Here is a 26,679-nt window from a genome sequence, read left to right as displayed (position 1 = left end):
AAAAATAACATTTTAGCACCTAAAAATCCGAGGTCTAGTAATCACTATATCAACAAACACAAACACCAGTTCCCGAGCCAGAAGAAGTAATTAGACGTGATTATAATCACCCATTCGGCCGGCAATCGAACCCGGGACCTTATGAACCGAACGCCTCATTATTTCTATCAGTATTAACATTCATCTTTCGTAGTAAACGTCACCAGTAAGCATACAACGTGCAGAAATACCGCCAACCGAGGTGTTCATGTGAGGTTGAATTGCAGCGCCTCTAGCGGCAAATATAGCATCCACAGGGCGGACAGCTATGAGTGGCTATTGGGCAGGCTTTGTATTCCTTGTAGGCTAAGCTCTACTAAACTGACCAATTGTCGGTATGTACGAAGCAGTCACGCTGTATGCTAGCTTATCACAGATGAGACCATGGCATACAGGACAAGCTGGCCATGCGTTTAGAGTCACGTAGTTGTGAGCTTGCATCCGGGAGATAGTAGGTTCGAATCACACGGAAAGCAACTAGTAAAAAAAAAGAAATAACAATCAAAGACCATGGCATTGCTAGGCGAGGTAAACGTATCAGTCAGCTACTACAACATCTACTCATTCTGCACGACAGGAAGTAACCAGCAACTCCACTGAGGCTCACACTGTAAACACAACACTACAAACATACATACTAGTTAAGGATGGACATTCGGGATTTTAAGTAGCAGTTGCTTTAGACATAATTACAGTATACTCCATAGGAGGACGCGTGGTCTACCGGATCCGTCGTATCTTTCATTATGATGCACGCAACGGCTACATGCATCACGAATATAGCAGGAGCTGCAGACAATTATAGGAACTCAATTTCCTGGAACGTCACCTTACGGCTCTGAGCAATGTATAGTGTAGTAGCCCTTTAACACTAACTCGAATCGAATGCATAGCACTGGAATAGCCGCTATAAAAATGACGCTTTATGTACAGGAACAGATTGTCATACACACTGGTTTTAAGATTCTCGGATTTGAAATCGGATACATGATTAATAGGCGACATGTCATTAAAGCATGCCCGATGTCGTATTTTGCTTCGAACGATTAGGTTCTTAAGACCAGCCTGTATGATGCTTAAATCTGTTTGTCCATACTGAAAATCTCTGTAGCGTGAGATGTTTGTAAATTGCTTACCCTGTACTGTATTTCTAATCCTGGAGATTTTATATCCTGATTGGATTTTTACTAGCGTTAATCGACTGTATTCAAGAACACATGTTGAAATATAATTAGTCATCCTGGGGTGCCCAGACCAACCCAACCTTCCTGATGAATGAAATAAATTAATCAAAATCGAAATAAATCATTTTTAAAGTTGCCACTAGAGGTCCAAAGTCCGCATTAAAAAACTGATTGGCAGTGTTTTTCAAGCCATTTTATATAATTTTATTAAACACATTGTGTACAAGGTATTAATTAATTGAATGAAATTAGCATCATTTGCATAGTGTGACAAAGTCAATGTCCTGTCTTTGCACTCAATGATATGATACGTGTTGCATGGTCCTCCACATATGGTGCACTGACATCTGTCGGTGGGGCTGTGGTATCCCTTGGTTGAACATATTCGGTGATGTAGTCCGTGGGCTGCCACTCTCGTATACAAATGGCGCAGTTGGTAGTTGGCCTTTTTTTGCATTCGTTGCTTGTCATCGCTGAAGTGGTGAGGAGTCCGGGATTGATGTCTCTCGCTTTCTGTCGCCTGTCTTCTAGGAATCTGGTGCTTTGTGGTGTTGGTATCAGATTATGAGCTTTCATCAGGTCTTCTATAAAGAAGGTTGTGTCTCAATCAATATCAATCAATACTGATCTGCATTTAGGGCAGTCGCCCAGGTGGCAGATTCCCTATCTGTTGCTTTCCTAGCCTTTTCCGAAATGATTTCAAAGAAATTGGAAATTTATTGAACATCTCCCTTGGTAAGTTATTCCAATCCCTAACTCCCCTTCCTATAAATGAATATTTGCCTGTCTGCCAGGATATACGTTATTCTGTTTTGCGTGTATTTTTAGACACAGAGCATTCTTTTCAGATAGGCTGTTTTAATTCCCTCTAATCGCTTCAAATTCGAGTATGTTTTGAACTATTTATTTTTCAAGGCATTTTAATACCATTTGTTAGAATTTTAATTACAGGAATACCGAAGGAAAATGTTAAGCAAACGGCGAAGCAAAAGTTATTATACATGCCACTTGTAATCAGTAAATTCAACTCCGAGCAAGGTGCGGCATAGCACTGTGTCCCGCGTCATCACGGCAACGGCCAGCTACTGACGTATTTCATTCTATCCATCACAAACACACAGTGATATAAAAACGCGAATTCATCTACGCATTTCACACACAGTACAACCACTGGATATATATAAAGATCACAACGCGATCAGGAGGCAATTTACCAAACACCCCGAGCAGGGAAAATGTTACAACATTCATAACTTTTTCCTTCGAAATATATAATTCTGAAATTTATAAGCAACTAGCATTTACCCGCGGCTTCATCCGCATTTGTTCATTCAGCCGTTAGATGTTTTGAACTATTTATTTAAAAGCAAAATAGAACAGTATATTGTATTAACACACATCGTCTTTACATAGGTAAATTGGGTGAAATACGGTACTTTTATTTTTAATAGCTATGCCCGTGACTTCGAACGCGTTGGGTTTTATTTTTTACTTATAAAACTTCCTTGTCAACCATTGAAGTATTTTGGGGGGTTTTCGGATTAATCTCATTGAAAAATCTCTTTATATACAATGTTTGGTGTACGATTTCCTTGGGCTAAAGCAATAATGCTAGTAGCATCCCTCGCTCGTGAACATGCGGCGTATAGCTGCCCATGGGTAAAGCAACCCTTAGTTATATCTTTGCTCAGCGTTTGCCCTTGTGACTGGTTGATTGTCATAGCAAAGCTGATATTGATAGGAAATTGCAGTATTTTGAAATCAAAAGGAAATTCGACGGTATGATGGGAATCCGTGGTATAAATACCGTCTCACATTTTTCCGCATCCGGATATTATACGACCTTCTATAACGTTTCTTTGCAATGACACTAATCATAATCTAGTACCTTTGCAAAATTTCGGTGGGTTTAATTACGGCGTACCATGACGGGCACGACAATCTTAAGTTCTAATTTATGAGGGGATAGACCAGGCATAATTATACTGTTTAAGAATTCGGTTGGATAATTAACAGCTTCATCCGGATTGAAAACTGTATTGATGGAAAGGTATGTTTGTGATTCACCAGGAATCATATCTAAAATGCACTGATTAAGCGTAGTAACCTGGTCATTCATTGGTGCTAAAATTAATCTTTCACGCAACCACGATTCTTCTTTTACATTGAGATTGCGAACATCATCGTAAATACTATTTATTAAAGTTCCAATGTCCGCCACAACCTGACAAAGACCAGTAGTAGTTCTATATGATGTGTATCATACATACCTTTCTGGACACTTCCCCTCTCCAACATCAAGGAGAATTTTGCTAAGTGTAGAAATAGCTGAATTTGCTTTCATGTTTTCTACCATGTCTCCAAAGTACAGAACGTTTTAAAGAGGCGTAAATTTCATCCGCTCGCGCACCTTTATTGACAATTGGTAATATTTGTCTAAAATCTCTAGCGAATAAAAATGTTAATCCTCCAAATAATAGAGTATTACCTCTTAGATCTTGCATTGTTCTGTTCAGGGCTTCGATTGAATTTTTTTTCGCCATAGTTCATTGGTCCCACACTACAAAGATACACTCCTGTATTACTTTGGCTTCATGGCTGTTTTTCGATACACTGTCGATTGGATTTTCTATATGCTCTGCTTCTATTAGTATTTTAAACACGGAATGTGCTGTTTTTCCCCCAGGAAGTAAAGTTGTAGATATTCCCGAAGTTACGACTGCTATGGCAATTTTTTCAGAACGTATTTTGTTCAGTAAAATATTTATCAAAAATGCCTTGCCATTACAACCTGTAGCGTCTAAAAATATACACCAACAGCGTTAGAAGCATTCACACTGTCAATGAGGAGTCGGTAAAACTTGATTTTGTTCCTTATTTAATCTTGGTTCATTCTGATTTATCGTATGTTGAAGTTCAACTGGGTCAACATTTATACGTTCAATATATTCTCTGTTCAAATTATCAACAATCCACTCGGTCGCTTGTGGAGATACTAAAGCATAATGAGGAAGAGTACTGCCGCCTATGGAAAGAAGAATGTCTTGTAACGCAAACAGATTAATAAAGTTTAATAAATAAGCATTTATGTCTGCATCTGGGTAATGTCGCTGGAGGTCTCTTATATTATCATCCATGAAATGATCCTTAAACTTGTCCCATAATTCTGAGGGATTAGAAACATTGCAGAATACCAATATAATAGCAAATAGCTCCCGCAATTGAGATGTGCAGCTGCTTATACTGGCATATGTTTATGTGTCGCACCAGTGATTATCGCCTTCTAGTAAACCAAGTGCAAGGCATGCTGCGTGATACATAGGATGTAAATGAAATAGCGTATGGCTTTTATTGCCGGGAGTGTCCGAGGATATGTTCGGCTCGCCAGATGCAGGTCTTTTGATTTGACACCTTTAGGTAACCTGCGCGTCGTGATGAGGATGAAATGATGATGAAGACAACACATACACCCAGCCCCCGAGTCAGCGAAATAAACTAATGTTGGTTAAAATTCCCGATCCTGCCGGGAATCGAACCCGGGACCCCTATGACCAAAGGCCAGCACGCTAACCACTTAGCCATGGAGCCGGACTGTAGGATGTAAAATACCATTCACGCTTTTGAGACTTTCGAAATAATTTGGTCCCTTGACAAGATTTAATAACATCCTTACACGATAATATTTCCAATTATTAGGGTGAATTGTATAAATTCTACTAAGTGTATGCTCGTGAAAGATGCCGGGATGAGGCTCCACAGGAGTACCTAGGCGTCGCCGTTGGAATGTGCCATTTTCTTTATTAAATGTGAAATAAGCTGGTACTTATTCATACAATAAACTGGCTGCGAATTCGTCGTTATGGCACAGATCGAAAAACGCCATCAATGTGGTATTCATCGGATTCTCTACCACTCCACGGACGTTGTTTGGATCAAAATAAATTCTCTGACCATTTTCTAAATGGATATCCAGATGTGTACTGCGGGGAAACGTTCGTGAATCGAAAATGACAATATGCACCATAATCCTTCGGGAGTACTAATATATCTTGCATTTTGATACGATGTCACTTCATCGTTTTCATTTTGTACTCCAAATACTGCCAAGTCTGAACCTTTGTTGACATACATGCAAATATATTTTGTTGATCTTACACTGCTACAAAGTTCAACGTTAATGTGTGCTCTAAAAGTGCGCAACAGTGTCGGGGAAAATTGAACAATCCAGCGATTATCGATATCAATAGATTTAGTTGTGTTTCGAATTGTCGTTCGTATACCACCGTTTTGAGGTGAACGACGTCTGTAAAATGAATAACACCCACGGCATCCCCTGCCTGTCGTAAGAGGCGACTAAAAAGGGCCCCAGGGGCTCTGTACTTTGGAGCGTGGGTTGGCGACCACGGGGCCCGTATATGAGTCCTCGTATTGCTTCCACTAACTTGTGCCACGCTCCTCTATTTCTTCTAACCTATCCGACCTCCCTTGGTCAACTCTTCTTCTTTTCTGACTACGACGGTATTATGTATGGAGGGCTAGGAAGTCTTTAAGTTTCATGTCCTTCGTGGCCCTTACTTTGTCTTACTTTGGCCGATACCTTCATTTTTCCAAGTGCCGGACCCATTCCATTTTTCCTCTCTGATTAGTGTTATATAGAGGATGGTTGCCTAGTTGTACTTCCTCTTAAAAGAGTAATCACCAACACCATCTGTACTGAAAGATTTAGGGGATCTTTACACTACAAATACCGTTCTTCATGCGCGGAGATTGAGGAACGTAAGGTCCACTTGGACCGTGTACTATGTGTGTTTTTACAACATCAAATAGTTCTGGAGCAACTTCTCGGTCTGGCAATTCTGCTCGAATAACATCATCAATTTGCTGTGGGCTTGTTTTCGTTTCTAGCCATATCAAAATATGGGCGTGGGGCAAACCATGCTTCTGCCATTTTGCATTAGACATAAAATAGCGAACGGAACCGTAAATTTATCCTTTCATTACGGCATCGATCATTTTTTTTTTCAGTTTCTGTTTAAAAGATCATGCTACAACATCATGCCGGTCAGAAACCAACTGACAATTAAAAAGTTCTTTTGTAATTTCATCCCATTTAGGGTTGGTCGTGAACGTTATGAAAATATCGGAACGTCAATATTTCCTGGCATAACAAAACGCATCCTGCGCGCGTTGGTGCATATATTTAGGTCCTCCAGTAAACGATGTAGTTAGAATAACTAACTGGCCCAAGTCCTCTACATTCTCATTATACATGATTGCGTCTTGAATGTGAATCCTAATGGTCAACTCGAAGCTTTTTTTATTAATTCGTAAAAAAATATGTCTCTCTTGTTCGATTTTAGCGTATACGTCAACTGAGTATTGATTAAATAATTGTTTGTAATAATGCAAATGATTGTACTCATTATTTCTAATCATTAACCGGTAACAATGCTATTGTAGTGCGGAAACTTTTTTGAACATTTAGTTAGCCTGTGTTTGGGTCGACTTGATAGACCCATAAACAAACATTAGAGGATACTGTAGAGCATCATAAGATCTGTGAGTTTCGGCGATTCTCTGCAATCTATTGTCATGTCTGCGAAGTACTATGGCCTGTTTATCATAATCTTGATTTACCAGTAACACAGATACTTCGTTTGTTGTCGGTTCGTTATGGCGACCTCTGTGCTCAGCTGAAGGTTGACGATCAGTATTTATAAATATTTTATAGTCATGTTCGTTTGAATTATGATGTGAAAGAGTGAAGAGCAGTTTTGAAATCACGAATGTAACTGTTTATTTCAATAAGCATATTTGCAAGCTTTCTACTAACGAAGTGGTTAAGTATGGCAAACGTTGTAATCTTGTAACCACACTCACAGAAGCACAGTCAAAGTATTCTTAGTAGTGAAAGTAATCACTCCTTCTCTCCGGAAAAATACATTTTACTGGTGATATCTATGAACGCATGTGTGTGTGTAGGCCTGGAATGACGCATTCATCTGTCCATGAAACGGTTGAATCACTACACAAAATAATAGAAATGCTACATAAGCATTTGGTAGAAGCTAACGTTGTAATTAAAGGAAAATCTGTTTGAAGAGGTGGAAAATCTAAAAAATTGCGATAGTATTGGCGTTGGCTCGTCGTGGAATGAGGTTACGTAGCGGCAAAGGAAAGTGTCGGTAACTAGGCCTAATTCATCTGGAAATCATCCTGCAGTAACAAACAGATTCAGCGCTTTACGCGAAGTTCGAGAAGAACAAGGAAGCACTTCTTTCTCCCAAGACGTGAGTTCTCCGACGAAAAAACACCGAATTAGCGCCTATAACGTGGTCAAGAAAGTAAGGAATGAGAAGAAAGTGAAACTGTTTGGTGATAGTGATGGTCGTGGCCTTTCAGCAAATCTAGCAGAACTGGGAGCAGACGGTGAAGTGACAGGTTTTATTCAACTACTTTTCAGAAGTAGTGAAGCCCGTCTTGAGGAATGCTGATAAACTCACCTCAAACGATGTCATAGTTATTGCCAGCGAAACCTACTACGTAGCGAGAAATGAAGGCCATCAGGCCGCCAGTATTCTGAAAAGGACTCTAGGTAAGCTGAGCCATACGAATGTGATAGTGACAAACGTGCCCCATAGACATGATTTAACTGACTGGTCAATTGTGAATAAAGCTTTCAAGGACACAAATGAGAAATTCAGACAAGTATGTAGAGATTTCAAAAATGTTACACTATTAGACATCAGAAAATTAAACGGAACTTCTCATACGAGGTATGGCATGCACTTGAATAGTCTTAGGAAGCAATATGTAAGCAAGTTAATGAGTAACATCATAACAAGTTAAGATCAGGAAAAGACTGTTCTAGAACTACCTAGTCCGGGAAACATGTGTTAGATTCTGGACCCAGTAACATTCCAATCCAGAATGTGGGTTCAGAATTAAATAATGACTTGGATGGTGGGAATAGGCAGTTCAAAATATTTCATCAGAACATTCAATGCCATAAAAATAAAACTTTAGAATTACAAGTAATTTTAAATTCAATACAGGATGTTATGTTTATCTGTTTGGATGAAAATTGGTGTAATAATTATGACCTTGAACTCATTAATATCGAAGGTTATGATCTGGTAAGTAATTACAGTCGAGTTAATAAAGAGCATGCGAGTGTTTGTATTTTTGTTAAGTCAGGAATTGAATGTAAAGAAAGGAAGGATCTCGAAGTGCATAATTATGAATTAGAAATTGAAATAACTTCAGTGGGATTTAAGCTTCCCAATGGTAAAAAGATTCTGTCAACCGTGTACCGTTCACCGGATGCTGATGTGGAGATTTTCTTAGGAAAATTAGATCAATTCCTTCATAAAATTTTTGGTAGCAATAGCAGCGCAGAAGTAATACTTTGTGGTGATTTTAACATATATTTCGCTGAGAAATCCTTCCATCAACATCACAACTACTGCATGTTCTTCAAAGCTGTAATCTAAAACACTTAATTTTTACACCCACCCGGGTAACTGCCTCCTCAGCTATAACGATAGACAACATTTTTATTAAGTTCCACTGTTCTAAAATGCAAGCGTGCAATATAAATTTTGGATTATCAGATCATCATGCTCAAATTTTGCAACCAGAAATTGAAAATGTTAAGAAGCATTCAACCAAAATGAAGCAAGCACAATTAACTCGTTTTTCTCTGCAGCTACATGTGGCAGTTTCATTGAAAGTCTTAAAATTCACACCTGTGTTATAATAACATTTGGTCATAGCATTGACCGAAAGTATAGAAACTTTTTAAGCATTTTTAACGCAGTTTGAATTACATTTTTTTAACTTGCAGTAATTAATGAAACTTCAAAAAAGCCATGGATCACTAAGGGTATACGGATTTCAAGTCAAAAATGTTAATTACACAGCAGAGATGTGACGTGGATTTTTGCAAGTATGTTAAAAACTAAAAATCAGTCTGTCGAAGAGTTCTTACCGCGGCAAAGATAATGCAGAATAACAAGAAAGTTAAAGAGTCGTGCAATAAATCACGAACCGTATGGAATATAATCAAGGGAGAAACCAGCAGACACGCAGTTGGAAATACAATTGCTGTCATAAAAATGATAAGGGAATATAAATGAATGACCCTCATCATTTGGCTAATTATATAAATTATTTATTTCTATCCTTACCATACAAACTTGAAAATGCAAATAAATCAGATGTACTGTATCACCAGAACTCCCAACCTTTGTGCAAAACTCGATGCAATTAGCTCCACTAACAGAATTGGAAGTTCTTAAATTCATACAGTCTTTGAAGAATAAAACATCCATGGGTGTAGTTGAAATTCCCACAAAACTCATTATCAAATGTGCTCCTTATCTGGTACAGCCTTATCTCATCAATGAATCTTTTTCTGGTAGACAGTTTCCAAATCTCTTAAAATAGCTAAAGTTATCCCAGTCTTTAAAAGTGGAAACTTACACGAATTACATAATCACAGACCAATATCAATACTAACCATTATTTCAAAAGTACTTGAAATGTGCTGTGAATGACCGGCTTACTAAATTTTTAATCAAATATGCAGTTGGTCGCAAATGCTCTTGATAATGATGAAACTGTGATAGGACTATTTCTTAACGTTTCAAAGGCATTTGCTACTGTTGTTTATGAAATATTTTAGCACAAATTATATTAGACTGGGGTTAGAGGAATTCTTAATGCCTAGTTGCGATCATACCTGGGTAAACGATCCAGGTTTGTTGAAATTACACTTTGTAACAGTAAAGGGCATAATGAGACATATCACTTTCATCTGAAAAACATAGACTTAGGTATTTCGCAGAGTAGTATTTTGGGGCCTGTTCTTTTCTTGATCTATGTGAATGTTCATCTGTTTGTAGATATCTTAACACAGAGCGTCAAATACTGTCATCTTCTTATCGCTGCTCTCTTTAGAATTGTCCGATTCCGCGAGACAGCATTTCGAATAGGGTCATTTTCTAATCTCTGCTCTCTACAATCGTACTGTACTGCAGTACTGTATGCTGATGATATAAATGTAATTATTAATAACCCTGACCCTATGTCTATAGAAACTGCAGCAAATGCAGTCCTGTGCAAGTTAGAATCATGGTTCAGGAAAAATAAATTAACGTTGAACCTGAAAAAGACCCAATACATGGAATTCAAGGCATCTAACTACCATGACAAAACTGCAAAAATTACAACCTTATATTAAATGCAAATGCAATTGAAAATACGTTGACCACAAAAATTTAGGAGTTCATATAGATGAACAATTAAGATGGGATTGTCATATTTTAAAAAATTGGGAAGTCTCTGAGTTCTGTTAGTTTTGCCTTAAGGATTTTGTCTAATAGTTTTAGAGAAGAATATTTTAGAATAGCATATGTTGGATATTTCCATTCATTCATCACTTATGCCATTGGTCTCTGGCAATGCTACTAATAAAATCTTGATGTTATTTTTCAAGTACAGAAACGAGCTATCAGAATTATACCGAGACGTAACCGGTTAGATCATTGCAGACCATTATTTAAGAGACTAAGTATATTCCCAGTACCAAGCCTATACATTATGCAATGCATTCTACACGTGAATGAAATATTGATCACTTCAGAATGAATTTTGACAATCACAATGATCAGACGCGAACAAGAAATAATATTTTTATCGAGCACAAAAGTAAAACCATTGCCTTGAGACTTGTAGACTCTGTTGGAATCAGATTATATAATAACGTCGCTTCACCGGTAAAACGTTGTATTCCAAAAAGCTCTTCCTATCCATTATTCTCCTTAAGACTGGTCACGCCTCCCAGCCACATATGGATATGCAGTCCATCAGAACAATGTCCGTTGTGTTCGTTTTCCTATGCCGAAGAGTAACCGAAAATAAACCTTACATGCATTTTACAACAGGAGTGCGTAAATGCGTTATGCAAGCATACATTCGTATAGTACGGTACACTAAGGTTAATTTTCCTTTACACATGGACATAGGAAAATGAACACAATAAAAAAGCTAAGCACTCGATTTTCTGTCCTAGTGACTATGATATCGACGACATTGTTCAATAACACGGATGTCATGTTGTTCTTCAAATTTACGTTGATTTTAGTGATGACGGCGATCACTTTCCAATCACTGCTCTCTAGAATCATCTGTTTGTAGATATCTTAACACAGAGCGTCAAATACTGTCATCTTCTTATCGCTGCTCTCTTTAGAATTGTCCGATTCCGCGAGACAGCATTTCGAATAGGGTCATTTTCTAATCTCTGCTCTCTACAATCGTCCGATTGTAGATTTCGCAACACATAGTGTCGAATACGGCCATCTTCTAATCGCTGTTCTCTGGAATCGCCTGATTCCAGGCTTCGCGAGACAGCGTGTCGAATACAATCGTTTTCTATACGCTATTCTGTAGACTTCTGAGATTTTTGACTCCTTAACAATGAATGACGAGTTCTATCTAACTCGAATCGTTCCTTCCTCCCAGAACTACTTTCATTTGATGTAGACATGGATTGCCTCAATCGGCAATTTATGTGACGACTTTTCCTATCCTGTTGAGATCATTTTGACGTTGCAGTCTTTCACTTTTGGCCTTTCGTGTGTTTTTAGAGAAATTTGATTTTTTTAGGCATGACTAATAACTTAACTACTCAATACAAACAAACGGAAACACGACGCGCTTTGATCCTCAATCACCCGCAATAGCCCGCTCGTGCGTACCAACCCCGCGCGACATCCAGTCTTTGTGATATTAAGTCATTGGAGGGGGTAGCGGTGTGAGGCGCCTTTCGATGCGGCGAAGGGGAACGCTCGGTACTGGACACTGCTTATTTAGTTTATTTTTTATTTTCGCAAACCACCAAGATGGCTCCCAGTAGTAGGCCAAGATATGTTGCCTTAAATACGCCTTAATGGAAGAGTGGAGTTGTATATTGAACCATACTGTTCATGGGACAATTGTATTGATTTTAGTATTGGATATTGGGATTACACAAGGCCCCCCACGAAGCCATTGTCTTATAGTATATTTCATAAAGGAGTCCAGAAGAAGCGTTCTTGTGTGAAGTGAGCTAGAGCGTCATTATGAGAAATCTCCAGAACCTCATTAAAGGGAGTTATGTCCCAAGCCAAGCCTCTTGATGAAGATTGGGGACGCTCCCTGGATCCCGGCAAAACTTATATTAGGAGGGAAGAAAGAATTAAATTAATATCTTTGGTTACGGAAGAGTTGCATTGGATTTGAGACAAGAATTGCAACCTGCATAATTTCTGCTTAATTTTGATATGCATTAGGGCTGCATTCATAAATGCATTCGTTAAATAGAGCACATGGTGTACTTTGTGCGGGAAAACTTCGCGTGCGCGCGGATCCTGCAGGCGATCAAGCGGCGTGATGACGCTAAACGGGATTATAAAAATAAGGCCGCCTGGCATATCAGGCTCATTCTTGGACCAGAAGGCCGCTTGAACGAGTCGTCATACTGCGTGTTGGTACTGAGAACAACGCTTTGTCTTCAAGCTGCACATACTACTAGTACTACTGTATCTGCGAGGAATTACCCCAGCATCAAGTCAGAACGAGTGTTTGACATCATCATTGCGAGGAAGCCACAACCAGGAGCTGAAGCCAACACGACAACGGGCATCGATCCAGGAACGTTGGGAGCACCTGATCAGCGCGACGCCGAAGGGGACATCTTCCAGCCACATAGGGAGCTGTACGAAGGAGCCACACAAGAAAGAATGTCTCCAAGTGGTCAACAGTATCAGATGCAAGCGACGCAGTCTATCATGATGTGGTAAATTCAGTGGTCCACAGGGAGGGCCGCTTCGTCATGTCATCGATAACATAAGGTCAGAGCTTTCCAATTCTGTTTCAAGCATGTCATTTAAATTTAGATAGGAATATGGGGGCCGTCAGTCAACAGATTAGTTATGGTAGGAAATTTTCTTGGTAATAATGAGCTAGGCCTCAAGCTCGAACCCCGTACATTAGGGTAGATGATATTTTGTAGATTCCTTGTTAGCGTGTTTATATTTCATTTCGATTGTATTATTTTTACGTACGTGTGATTTTTATGGGTCTGATCGAACTCCTTTGGTCATAGTAGGTTAGTCTAACAGACAGGCACTTTTTATTATATCGCATTTAGGCATTTGTTTCTGCAGACGTAGATACGTATAGTTGAGACCAGGATGGAACCCGTAATTCACCCAGCTTCACTGATAGAGCGAGCGAGTCCGAATATTTGAGAGATATGAGCCCATGAGAGGCAGAAGTAAGATTTGCGATTGATATGAGAGAGCCCAGCACAGTTGAGAGTATATTGGATGTATTGGAGATGCCTAGTATGGCCATGTGACTATCGCTTAATGATTAGTGTTTTGTAGCACCAAGGTTGAGCCCGTGAGAGGCGGAAGTAAGATTTGCGATATTGCTGGTGATATTGAGACGAGGGCAAATCGCCCAGGTGTATTTAAAAGAGTACTTTTTAGCAGCCAGGTTATGTGAGGTATTTTGAGAGGCGAGATGCTTTTGCTGGCAGTCAGCTGAGCTCATCAATTATGTGGACTGTCGCTGGTGAAGTGGTTGCAGGGGTGAGGGTGCTGTGCCTGACGTCACAGTCTTGAGAATTGGTTTTTGCCGTCTGCAGCTTGTCAAGTGTGCGAAGGGGAGGAGGACCTTGATGTTTTGAAAGCAGGAACAGATCTTTTTTATGTCCTATTTGTTCTACGTTAATTTTTAACACTGGCCCGTTTGATATTGACACTCGTGGATATGTTGGTTGTGTCCTTTTTATATAGTTTGCATATGATTCTTTTACGCCTTACTCGTCATGGGACTAGGGTTCGTGACCGAGTCAGGTCATTGTACATTCTGTGTTGAGATTTGTTAGCACCGGGGTTCGACGGTACTAGGAATAGTAAATTTTATGGGAATCACTGTTTGATGTGTATTTCAGCAGATATCCGTTTTTCTAGAGTTCGTTACTTACACTATTGTAACATGCTTGTTACAGCACAGCTGTTTTCGTGAAGGCAGTGAACTGGTTGTCATCGGCTCAGCATTATCTTGACCCAAGCATTTTAAAAGCTATTATATTTGTAAATAATTCAATTTTATGTAATAAATCCCTATTTGTTATACTTTGAATGCAGCGATGTTTTCTGTTAGATATTTTACTTTATTTTAATTTAGCGAATTCTTACCTGAGTAGGCACATATCCTAGTGTTTTATCTTTATGTTGCCCCGTTATTCCCATGTTATCCCTGAGAAGAGCGCTCTTATCCGGCTGAGTGAAGAGGAATGTGTTCAGGTAAGACTATGTGCACCAGCTCACGTCTGTGAGAGTTCTTTCACTACTGTACTCTGGGTTCGAGACCGGCTTTCGCCTGGCCGGAACTTTAGAGTCCAGTAGGGCACAATATCTAGTTAGTAGTATCTATGGCGACCAAGAAAATTTAGTTTGTGGGTCGTTGTTAGAGTAAGGTTAGCAACCAAAATACACTCTTAATAAGTTATATATAGAGCGATTGTAGCAAAATCCTATATGGGGGCACTTGAGGCAGTAAAATTAAACCAAAATATGCCCTCACACCAATTAAAATAAGGTGTAGACTCTCAAGACAACACGTTCACACAACTGCGACAAGAAATAAATGCACAAATACTCCCATGATATCCACTAAAACTACACATAACACGAGAAAGGATGTTAAAATCTCGGAGCTCCGCTACGCATGATCTCTTCCAGTGATTCTATACTTTGCCAAGGTACCGAGAAGCGTTTCTGTCATGTACCGTTTATCAGCAGTACGTCATATCGACAAACTGATTACGTCATAAGACGCTTAGTTTAGCCATCTACATGGTTGGCCCTATGACATTGTTTCATATCACCTGTATGTATGCGTTTGATTGAGTTAAAGAAATGAATAGGGTATCATTTGGGCTATAGTTTTCATACATTGCTTTATTTGTCAGGTAGGTACTTATTATGTAATAGCTGGAACAATAAAATTTGGCTTGCAAATGGCCACTGGGTAACCCAATACATGTGCCAAATTTGATTATTAGATCTTCCATTTAAGTGTTCCAAACTATAAAATATGTTTGTTTAAGTCACGGCCAGTTGTATGTTTTACGATCATCGGCAAGATCTTTTGAAAATGATAAGATCCGAATAGGCCCGAATGGTTGATCACAGAGAATACTGTATGGAAATAAGTGCTATAAACGACATTACAAATGAATCAGTTATTATGTACCGGTATTAAACGATCATAAAACTATTGGAAAGGGCAGGAAAAACGATATGACTGCGACAGGCATATCAAGACGAGTTACCTAACCTTTTTTATAACGAATACTGTGGAACAGCACGGGTCCACTAGTTGTTTCATAAAACCCGTTATCAACTCGAATCCAATTAAACAAAGAACACATTGGGATATTTTATACACCTATACAAATAAATAAAATTGAAGTATCTCTTTGTAATGTCAAAACAACAGCATTTTACTAAGTGCATATGAAAGTATATACGCTACTTATAATTAAAAACAATTTTTACAACTTTTGTCTGTCTGTCTGTCTGTCTGTCTGTCTGTCTGTCTGTCTGTCTGTTCCGGCTAAACTAGGAAGCGGTAGGACCCATTTTGACGGGACTTTCACTGGCAGATAGCTGATGGTATAAGGAGTAACTTGGGTTACTCTTAAATGTTCTGTCTGTCTATCTGTCTGTCTGTCTGTCTGTCTGTCTGTCTGTCTGTCTGTCTGTCTGTCTGTCTGTCTGTCTGTCTGTCTGTCTGTCTGTCTGTCTGTCTTTTCCGGCTAATCTCCGAAACGGTTGGACCGATTTTGACAGGACTTCCACTGCCAAATAGATTATTGTATAAGGAGTAAAATAGGATACTTTAAAATTTTCAAAACAATAAGAGGGGGTGACGGAGGGGAGATATATAGCCTATACAACAGGTGAAATAGCGAATTTGTCGTACAGGGACGAGACAAAGCTAATTTTAAGTCCTTTGAGACAAAGAACAAAACTCAGTAAGCCCTACGGGCCCTAAAATAATGTTTTATGGCCCTGAAACCAACCGTTATGGAGATATGGACACCACACTACTCCTGCTCTAGGAATCGGATAAAGAAAAGACCAGCCGCGACCATGGCAACGTCAGCTCAAGGAGCTCAAGCAGCGAGATTTGCCACCCAAAATTGGTATACATATGTATTAAAAGTGTTTTAGATTTTAGCCTGTAACCCACGGGAAAATTCCAACATGATCAAAAGTTTAACAATTTACCCTGAAGAGCACGGAAATATCGAGGCAATTGTAATGACGGTGCGGGCCTCCGTTTCAAGGTAATTGGTAGCTATACAGTAAGTCGTGTCACAAAGCTAATGACACAGTCGTACCCATCATGAACAGATCTACAACTTTGGTCCTATGATATTTTTTGGTACATCTATCGCTTATATGTTTAATGGAGCTTCGTTTCTCGGTTGTAGGGAAAATTTGTACTTTTAAACACGAATATTTTGTAGTTTGGCACAATTAAATGAAAGATATAATAATCAAATTTAGCACACGTATTGGGATAACCAGTGGCCTTTTGCAAGCCAAATTTTATGATTCCAGTTATTACATAATAGGTACCTGAAAAATAAGGCAATGTGTGAAAACTATAGCCCAAATGTCACCCTATTCCTTTTTTTCTAACTCACTTCAACACATAAAAACAGGAGGTACGAAAAAATGTCATACGGCCAACCATGTAGATCGTTAAAACTTTAAATGGAGCTTCGTTTCTCGATTGTAGATAATTTTTTTACTTTTAAATACGTATATTTTATAGTTTGCCACACTTAAATGAAACATAAAATAATCAAATTTGACAAACTTATTGGGATAGCCAGTGACCATTTGCAAGCCATATTTTATGATTCCAGCTATTAGATAATAAGTACCTGAAAAATAGAACAATGTGTGAAAACTATAGCCCAAATGTCAGCCTATTCTATTTTTTTCTAACTCAATCCAACACATACATACAAAGGGATACGAGAAAATATCATAGGGACAACCATGTAGATCGCTAAAACGTTGAATGGAACTTCGTTTCTCGATTGAAGGTAAATTTAGTACTTTTAATACTGGTTCGGGTAAGTAGACACCCACTTTTTTAAAAGATTGTCCCGGCGCTTTATCGCTGGTAAGGTCATACAGAAGACGAGTCAACTTGATACCTTCCCCTCTGTGAGTATGTCGATTTTCTCTTAGCAGCATGTAAGTTATTGGGAAAGTTATGCCATGTGTTGAGTATACTTAGAAGCTGGGAAAGGTCAGACGATCAACGATTATATAGCACAGAATTATATGCTTCTATGATCCGAGGATCTGGCTTGACAAGTAGTAATCGAACATGGCTGCATGCAATCATATTACTAAGGATGAAAATAACATAGACTATATCATAATATTAATGAAAGACATTAGTGTTAGTCGCTTAGCAACCTGCCAAGTAGAGAATGTATTGCGGGTTAGGGTAAGCCTTCGCCTGAAATTATTGGAGTGGTCATAAAATGAATTGATTTTATGATTACTCAAAGTTGGCTCAACGTAGAGACCTATCAATGTCCTATGTTTCACAGGCTGATAATTCTGGATGGAATAAAATACCAATGAAGCAAATCGGTCCAGCTGAACGGACGGACGGATTCTCCAAAGCTGTTTTTAGTAAACTCTTTTAATACACAGTTGTCTTAAAATTGACACACGATTAAATAAGGACACCTTTTGCTTCGACCTGTGATAAAAGTTATTAAAATTAAAAATTCCAAATATACGCGACGTACGTCAAATGAAACGAGGAAGATGACGGCATTATTGGATTTTACGTTGGATTGTTGTTTATTTCATAAACACGCTCCAAACTATAATACACATAAAAAATTTTGGTCGACTGTTGTCACCCTTATTAATTACAATATTATGTATTATTGAAGGGAGCCTTTCTACAATGATTTATGCCTTCTATTCTGATATTAAATTATTGTTATCTCGATGCTATTAAATGATACAGTATGTCAAGCACTTAATTTAACACATGAATACGCAGAGTATTACAAGAATCAGAGGTACATTTTTTTACTACTTACCCCAACCAAGAACTACGTAGAGAGTTATAGCACTGGAGTCGGTGAAGAGTGCGAGGAATATGAGATTGTGTAGGTACAGTCCCTCCATCAGGATCCACGAGTAGTTGGCCATGATGAAGTATTGCCACAGTGTTGTGATGAGCTTGCACTCCCAGTTTTCCTGAAGAATCCAACATTTCGTGTAAATTATTACACTGATAGTCTTATCAACAATTCTAAAACACACATTAGTATACATTTCAGTACATTTTACTTTACTTCCACTTCCATTGTAAGACATTTAAAATTATCGGTAATTAGAAACATATGCGCGGGAGTAACAACAATATATTTTGTCCCGTGTCTTCCCGACTGCGAACAGTCCCGTCAGCGGACACCCCATTAATAGTCTCGATTGCGGGCAAAACTATTTGGGAAGAGTGCCAGCTCGTGCCAGGGTTGTTCCCATTCCACCCCTCTTATCAGTTCAGTTCTGCTCTAACTGTCATACAGAACTTTAGCTCTAACACAGCGATACATTTATAGTTCACTTGTTTCTGTTCATTAAACGTTTTTGTGCTATTATGGCATTTATCGGGACAGGTAAGGGTAAGCCATATGCTTTGTTGTATGGTTATAGTTACAGAAATTGAGAATTAGTATAAATGGTGTTACCACATGGATTTGTTTGAAGGGCAGACTAAGAAGTATTGCGAATAATTATTTACTAAAGTTATGTATGAAAACTTACTCATTTTAACACATTTTATGTTATTAAATAAACTATTCTATTAAGCTATAACACTGATTCATTTAAACTTTACGTGCAAATGTGTTGAAATACATTATATTTACTATTTGCGACCCAGCTTCACCTTTTTCTTCCAAATTCTCAGACATAAAGTGCCATAAAGCACGAAGAAGAATTATTTAACTTAATTTGGTTGTATTTATTAATAACCAAAGCAATTACAAATATTCGAACTAATTAGTCCCTTTCAATCGTGAACCTAAGTAATTGTTTATTATTATTCATCTCTCTAATTATACCGAGCTCGAAAGCTGCAGTCGCTTCCGTACGACCAGTATTCAGTATTCGGGAGATAGTGTTTTCGAACCCCACTGTCGGCAGCCCTGAAAATGGTTTTCCGTGTTTCGTATTTTTACACCAGGCTGTACCTTAATTAAGACCACGGCCGATTCCTTCCGACGCCTAGGCCTTTCCTGTACCACTGTCGCCATAAGACCTACCTCTGTCGGTACGACATAAAGCAATTTGTAAAAATTAAGTCTATTTGTTGTATGCAATGAATTGCTGAGAATTGTAAATCATGATTGCATACCTAATGAGGCTCAACTGGACGTAAAACAAGCAATATTTCGTGCAAGGAAATGGTATAGATAAGAACCTAGTTCTCCAATACTTCAGATTTATCCTGAAGAATTTAAAATCTGTATAATAAAAATGATGAACACTTCTCAGCTCACAAATATTGAAAACTCAATGTACTTGGAATGAATAAGGAGGAATGTGGACCTGGGACGTAGTGAAATTGAAACCAGTATTACTCCAATTGGATTGGCACTTATTCCTGACATGAGAAAGGAAACATTTTCGGGCGATAGGAAGAATTGTGCAAGCTGTTCCAGAATGGAAACCCAAAAAATTCGCAGTTGATTTCAAGAGAGAAATGTCCTCAAGCTGAGAGTGTTAAATTTTCTGTTGATACGTAATTACAGTCCACCTCTGTGGTGTAGTGGTTAGCGTGATTAGCTGCCACCCCCGGAGGCCCGAGTTCGATTCCCGGCTCTGCCACGAAATTTGAAAAGTGTTATGAGGGCTGGAACGGGGTCCGCTCAGCCTCGGGAGGTCAACTGAGTAGAGGTGGGTTCGATTCCCACCTCAGCCACCCTGGAAGTGGTTTTCCGTGGTTTCCCACTTCTCCTCCAGGCGAATGCCGGGATGGTACCTAACTTAAGGCCACGGCCGCTTCCTTCCCTCTTCCTTGCCTATCCCTTCCAATCTTCCCATCCCTCCACAAGGCCCCTGTTCAGCATAGCAGGTGAGGCCGCCTGGGCGAGGTACTGGTCATACTCCCCAGTTGTATCCCCCGACCAAGAGTCTGAAGCTCCAGGACACTGCCCTTGAGGCGGTAGAGGTGGGATCCCTCGCTAAGTCCGAGGGAAAAACCGAACCTGGAGGGTAAACAGATGATGATAATGATGATGATGATGATGATGATGATGTAATTACAATTCAAGTTACTGTGAAATCGTAAATTAAAGGAGTCTATGGTCTTTTATGTTAAATTAAACTTTTCTGGACGTCTCTCACCTTCTTGAATTATGGTAAATCTGTTCCTAAAGAGCTGAAGTAAGAGAAAATGAAATAATGAAACCTGTGTAGTAGGTAGACCATTAGATACTAGTTAAGAACTATTGCATATTTTAGAAAATATATTATAAGGGGAGCACTAAAAACAAAACACCTCAGAGTAAAATCAAGTATGTCATTCACCAAGCCATGGTGAGGGCCATGACGTGGTGGAGGGTCAAATAATGTTAGCCAGTTGGACTCACGCCAATGTCAAATCAACGGGTTGTCAAACACCCCACAGCATATGCTGGAGTGGAGACAAAGTAGGACTACATGAAGATAAGTTCCTGATAACAAGATCATGAGTATTTAAACATAAATATAAATATTTGACTGCGATTTTATAGAATCTGATGATGTTCTTCTAAGAACGAAACATGTCATTCTATTTTAATCAATCTGTTTGTTTTTCAAGTATAATACTGTTACCATATGCATTTTTCAGGTTGTTCATACATTTATTAATCAAAATTAGTTTCGGGAGACTGAAAATCCTAACATTCATATATTAACTGATTCGAAATTAACAGAGATGGCTTAATATATCACAAAAAACAAAGATTTATAGACAACCATCCTCTCTTAACACCAGTCACCACTAGCATCTTCTAACACACATCTCTAACAGCTAAATTTATAAAGGTAACTACAGTATTTCTGGAGTAGGGTGCATATTATTATATTTCGGCTTCTTGTGCTGAAAGTAGAAAGACCTCAAGAAGGGCATATTAAATTCATTGGAAACCAGACACAATCAGACAAACCATCAGTTCTGCGGAGGATTTTGAAAATTGTGGAAGCTCTGAAAGAAGAATTGGTGAAGCTAAGTGTACAATCAGATATTGATTACTACAATGATTGAAAAATGTGTGATATCAAGAAAAAGACACAGAAAAATATTCCATTCTACGAATACAATCTACCTCAGCAAATTCGAGATGTAGTCCAGGCTAAAGGTTGGTGTACAAAGAGCTCAGTGGAGTTTGGTTACTGTCAAAGTGACGAATTAATTATTTATCTGCTTGTTAGTTGTAAGTTGTCAACGGCTTAAAATATATTAGTTCTTAATCTAAAAATTACTCATTCGTTGTCCATTGACTCCACGTGAGTGATATCTAGACTTTTTCTACAAGACATCTGGTCTTTAATTATAACGTTGAAGATAAAGCATTGCTCTTGAAATTATTCTGCCCCTCATTGGAATTGAGTCCTGTGTTGATTATGTGCACCGATAAATTATTGACGGTACCATCCTTTAACATTAACCAGTTATTTATTTCCAGTCACTGTTCATTCTCTTTTGACAGTTGAATTTCATTTTATATTTTAATCTTCACTCCGACTCTATGTTCTGTATATTTGTGCATACTCAGAAATTTCAGGTTTTCTCCAAACAGTCTGTCTACAGCCTTCCGTACGATCGAGCGGGTGAGTTTAGCGTTTATTCCCCAGAGGCGGTTTGCCTCAAAATGACGTTACATTTCTATCCCCCGAGGAACAATGTTATTTCGGGAAGGAGGTAGTTCTACGCCTGTTGTGAACATGAAACATGTTCCTAACATCACCGCAGGGATTGTAATGTTGGGGATTGGAACGGTTAAACACGTCCCGATATTTAAGCAAAAGCTTACATCCAATCACTTATGTGGATTAGCCCCAGGATTTAACTGCGGTAACTCAAGCTTCACATACATCAGTAAATCATCTAACTTTACCCCGTAAAAAAGACATATTACATTACTATAGACACAATCAGGATGATCTTAAAAGGGCAGTTTCATTTTGAATATTCTTGCACAGTATAAGGAAATTTTATACCATACAACTAGCTGAACTTCCCTCAAATGTATATTCCTAAATTTTTATTTACATCAATTATTGTTTCTCTAGAATAATTTGCAAGAAAGAAACCAGAACACAGTAAATACGCTTCTACATGTAAAATAAGTTTCACACCAATGATTTCAAATAATGTTCAGACACCAGGAGAGTTGGCCATGCGGTTAGAGACGCGCGGCTGCGAGTTTGCAATCGGGAGATTGTGGGTTTGAACCCCACTGTCGGCAGCCCTGAAGATGGTTTTCGGATGTTTCCTATTTTCACACCAGAGATATGTTGGGGCTGTACCTTAATTAAGGCCACGGCCGCTTCCTTCCCTCTCCTACCCTTTTCCTATCCCATAGTCACCCTAAGACATATCTGTGTTGGTCCAAAGTAAAACAACTTGTAATGTTCAGACGACGAAAGAAAGAAAAAAAAAATAGATCATATAGATCACAATACATTACATTAGATTTCAGTATGTGTCCCCTGAAAACCTCAAGGCAAAATATTCCCTATAACTTTTTGCAGCTTTTGGACTGCGCACGAATTTAGCAGGTTGTTGTGGTTGTAAAATAACTGTTAACTTTGTGATTTGTATAGTAAAGTATACATTAAGATGCGGTCAATAATATACACTGATTAAAAGCAACCTAGTTATCACAGTGGGGCGAAAGTTCCTTTTGGGGATCATTGTAAGTACCTAGGTGTTAATATAAAGAAAGATCACCATTGGGCTAATCACATAAATATGATTGTAAATAAAGGGTGCACATGGTTATCAGAGTATTTAGGGGTTGTAGTAAGGATGTGAAGGTGAGGGCATATAAGTATCTGGTATGACCACAAATATAGTATGGTTCCAGTGCATGGGACCCTCACCAGGATTTGATTCAAGCACTGGAATAAATTCAAGGAAAAGCAGCTCGATTTGTTCTGGGTGATTTTCGACAAAAGAGTAGCGTTACAAAAATGCTGCAAAGTTTGAGCTGGGAAGACTTGGGAGAAAGGAGACGAGCTGCACGACTAAGTGTTATGTTCAGAGCTGTCAGTGGAGAAATGGCGTGGAATGACATCAGTAGACGAATAGGTTTGAGTGGTGTCCTTAAAAGTGGGAAAGTTCACAATGTGAAGAGAAAGTTGGAATTCAAGGGGACAAACTGGGGCAAATAATTGTATATAAAAAGGGGAGTTGGGGATTGGAGTAACTTACCAAGGGAGATGTTCAATAAATATCCAATTTCTTTGAAATCATTTGACAAAAGGCTAGGAAAACAACAGACAGGGAATCTATCACCTGAGCGATTACCCTACATGCAGATCAGTAGTGATTGATTGATGAGATGCTTTGTTGTTCTTTAATGATTTTATGATCTGGTTTATTTCCTCTTTTGTGGGTGAAACTAGAGTCTGGACTGGGAATTATTATTATTATTATTATTATTATTATTATTATTATTATTATTATTATTATTATTATTATTATTATTATTATTATTATTATTATTATTATTTGTAAAGACAAGATAAAATCTAAGTTAGAAATGAATTCCATGGATGAAGTTGTGCAAATAAATCGGCTTCGGTCAGCGGGGGTTTTGTCAGGAGATTGGAGGATGATCGGTTAGCTAGAGAGATTAATGACTCGACCGAATAGTGCAAGAGAAGCTGAGGGAAGCAAAGTCGACGATGGTTATACTCATTGTTTAATGATTTAGCTGTAAGAGATGTGAGCTTAACTTTCTCCTGTTGGTGGGGATGGTAGAATTCATCCACGGTATCCTCTATTTCTATTTGCTTTACGTCACACCGACATAGATAGGTCTTATTGCGACGATGGGATACGGAAGGCCTAGGAATGGGAAGGAAGCGGTCGTGGCTTTAATTAAGGTACAGCCCCAGCATTTTCCTGGTGTGAAAATAGGAAACCACGGAAAACCATCTTCAAGGCTGCCGACAGTGGGATTCGAACCCACTATCTCCCGAATACTGGATACTGGCCGCACTTAAGTGACTGCAGCTATCGAGCTCGGTCCTAACTGTCTTAGGAGGCGACTAAATTCATCCCAGATTCTCTTATCTTGATCTTGTTCTCTTGCGACCCTGACGTCCTTATTCTTCCAAGGCCTAGGAAGTTTTAATTTTTACTCCGTTCGTGCACCTTATCTCCGTTTTGTCGAAATCGTCATTTTTCGAAATGTCGGACATCTTACGTTTTCCTTCTGATTAATGATAATACAGGATGTTTAGCTTGCTGAACTTCGTCTGAAAACAATAATCACCTACACCCACCATGCGTCTTAAGATGCTAACTGATCACTTTTAGTGATTTTTAGAAATACATGTAAAAATGATTTTATAAAGCTGTTGTATAATATGGTTTGGCATAATAGCAGGCTTCATAGCCTGAGCCCCGCCATATAAGAAAGGCAATAAACTAAACTAAACTCACCATATCGTCTCTAAACTCGAATACTCATATTGTATAGATGCAAGCTTATTGTGACTTCACCTGAAAAGAGCGTACGCTTCTACTGTTCCTGATACCATAGGTTTTGAGATGTTGCCCACGTCACACGTGCTGCCCAAGAGTGTGGTTTAAGACGAGCTTTTCGCGTAGGCTTCCTTCATATCAGTCTTCCGTTGTACAGTGGTTTTTGCACTGTCTTATCAGACACGTTCACTCCGACCTACATCCCAATATCCTTGCTGAACTAAGTGGGAGTAGCAATGAGCCTACGACATGCTGACAGCGACAAATATAAATCTTCCATGAGAGTTTATTTTGCGTGGACATCCGTCCGTTGCGATCAGAAACCATTTGTGTCTTCCTGAATTTTTTCCAAACTCTGGAGACATCGCTCACTACAACACGAGCGGTGATAACCATTTGTCATCATCCTTCTTAAAGCAATGCCAAAATCAGAATGCAGTCAGTAGCAGAAATGGGTACTCTTGCCATGTTTACCTCCGTAATACAACTATCTATCGCTCTTAAAAGCGATAATGTTGAATGAAATGAAATGGCGTATGGCTTTTAGTGCCGGGAGTATCCGAGGACATGTTCGGCTCGCCAGGTGCAGGTCTTTTGAATTGACACCCGAAGGCGACCTGCGCGTCGTGATGAAGATGAAATGATGATGAAGACGACACATACACCCAGCCCTTGTGCCAGCGAAATTAACCAATGATGGTTAAAATTCCCGACCCTACCGGGAATCGAACCCGGGACCCCTGCGGCCAAAGGCCAGCACGCTAACCATTTAGCCATGGAGCCGGACATAATGTTGAATTAATCGGCACGACAAATCCCTCTTATCGGGTGAGAATCTACTCTAATAGGGATTTAGTGCCAGTATGTGTCTCAGACATCGGCCTACAGTGCATACTATAAACATGTTTGTGGAATTTTTACATGTTTGTGGAATTTTTTCATATTTCGTGTTGAATTCGAATTGCAAAACTCCTTTTGAACACTGTGTTTAGTTATACTGAACTTATCGACATATAGGTATAATTATTCATATTGTACTTACCACCTCCTCGCTGTTGAAATACGTCCCTTCACTCTTCACTAAGATATCAGACGACAATCCTATCCCCATAACGAAAAGTGAGTTTTTGAGGAGGGCCATGAATGCTCGCATGATGAACGAAACGAACAGATGCATGTGGAGCATGTTACGAGGACAACGAAGCTTTCTGAAACATGGCAGAGAAATAATTTATATTCGGGATTGTTTGCGATGAAGTCATTCAGGCATTACCTAAACACAAACGACTATTTAATTTTACAACACATTTTCTTACCTCCTTCTTTATTTTTATTTTCAATTTTTTCGAATCAAACTATCTAGTCATTTACTCATTGTACATTTTCTTTACACATTGTTTTCCAATGTACATCTCTCAATTACCGCAAGTATAACAATTTATTGCTTACAAAACTATTGTCATGTGCCAGCCCTGTAGTAGTTCCCTTCGGTATTTCCTGGAAGGAAGTAGTGATTCAGCTGCTAGCTCGCGATCTGAGGGCATGACCAGCCTCTTCCTCTATTGTTTTCTTCGTC

The 26,679-nt window shown here is 38.9% G+C and overlaps 1 protein-coding gene across 1 annotated transcript in view; it reads right to left on the bottom strand.

Annotated features, from left to right (window-relative positions):
* LOC136866752 (secretin receptor-like) overlaps nucleotides 1–26,679 on the bottom strand; it is a 341,576-nt gene that overhangs the window by 26,392 nt on the left and 288,505 nt on the right. Inside the window, exons 7-8 of the mRNA XM_068227043.1 lie at nucleotides 26,146–26,311; nucleotides 18,433–18,592 (exon numbers count right to left, since the gene is read on the bottom strand). Coding sequence (XP_068083144.1) covers nucleotides 18,433–18,592; nucleotides 26,146–26,311 — 326 coding nt within the window. The remainder of the gene's footprint in view (nucleotides 1–18,432; nucleotides 18,593–26,145; nucleotides 26,312–26,679) is intronic.

Source organism: Anabrus simplex, chromosome 3 (assembly GCF_040414725.1).
Source record: "Anabrus simplex isolate iqAnaSimp1 chromosome 3, ASM4041472v1, whole genome shotgun sequence".
NCBI lineage: Eukaryota > Metazoa > Arthropoda > Insecta > Orthoptera > Tettigoniidae > Anabrus > Anabrus simplex.
This window is presented reverse-complemented; position numbering and strand designations above follow the sequence as displayed.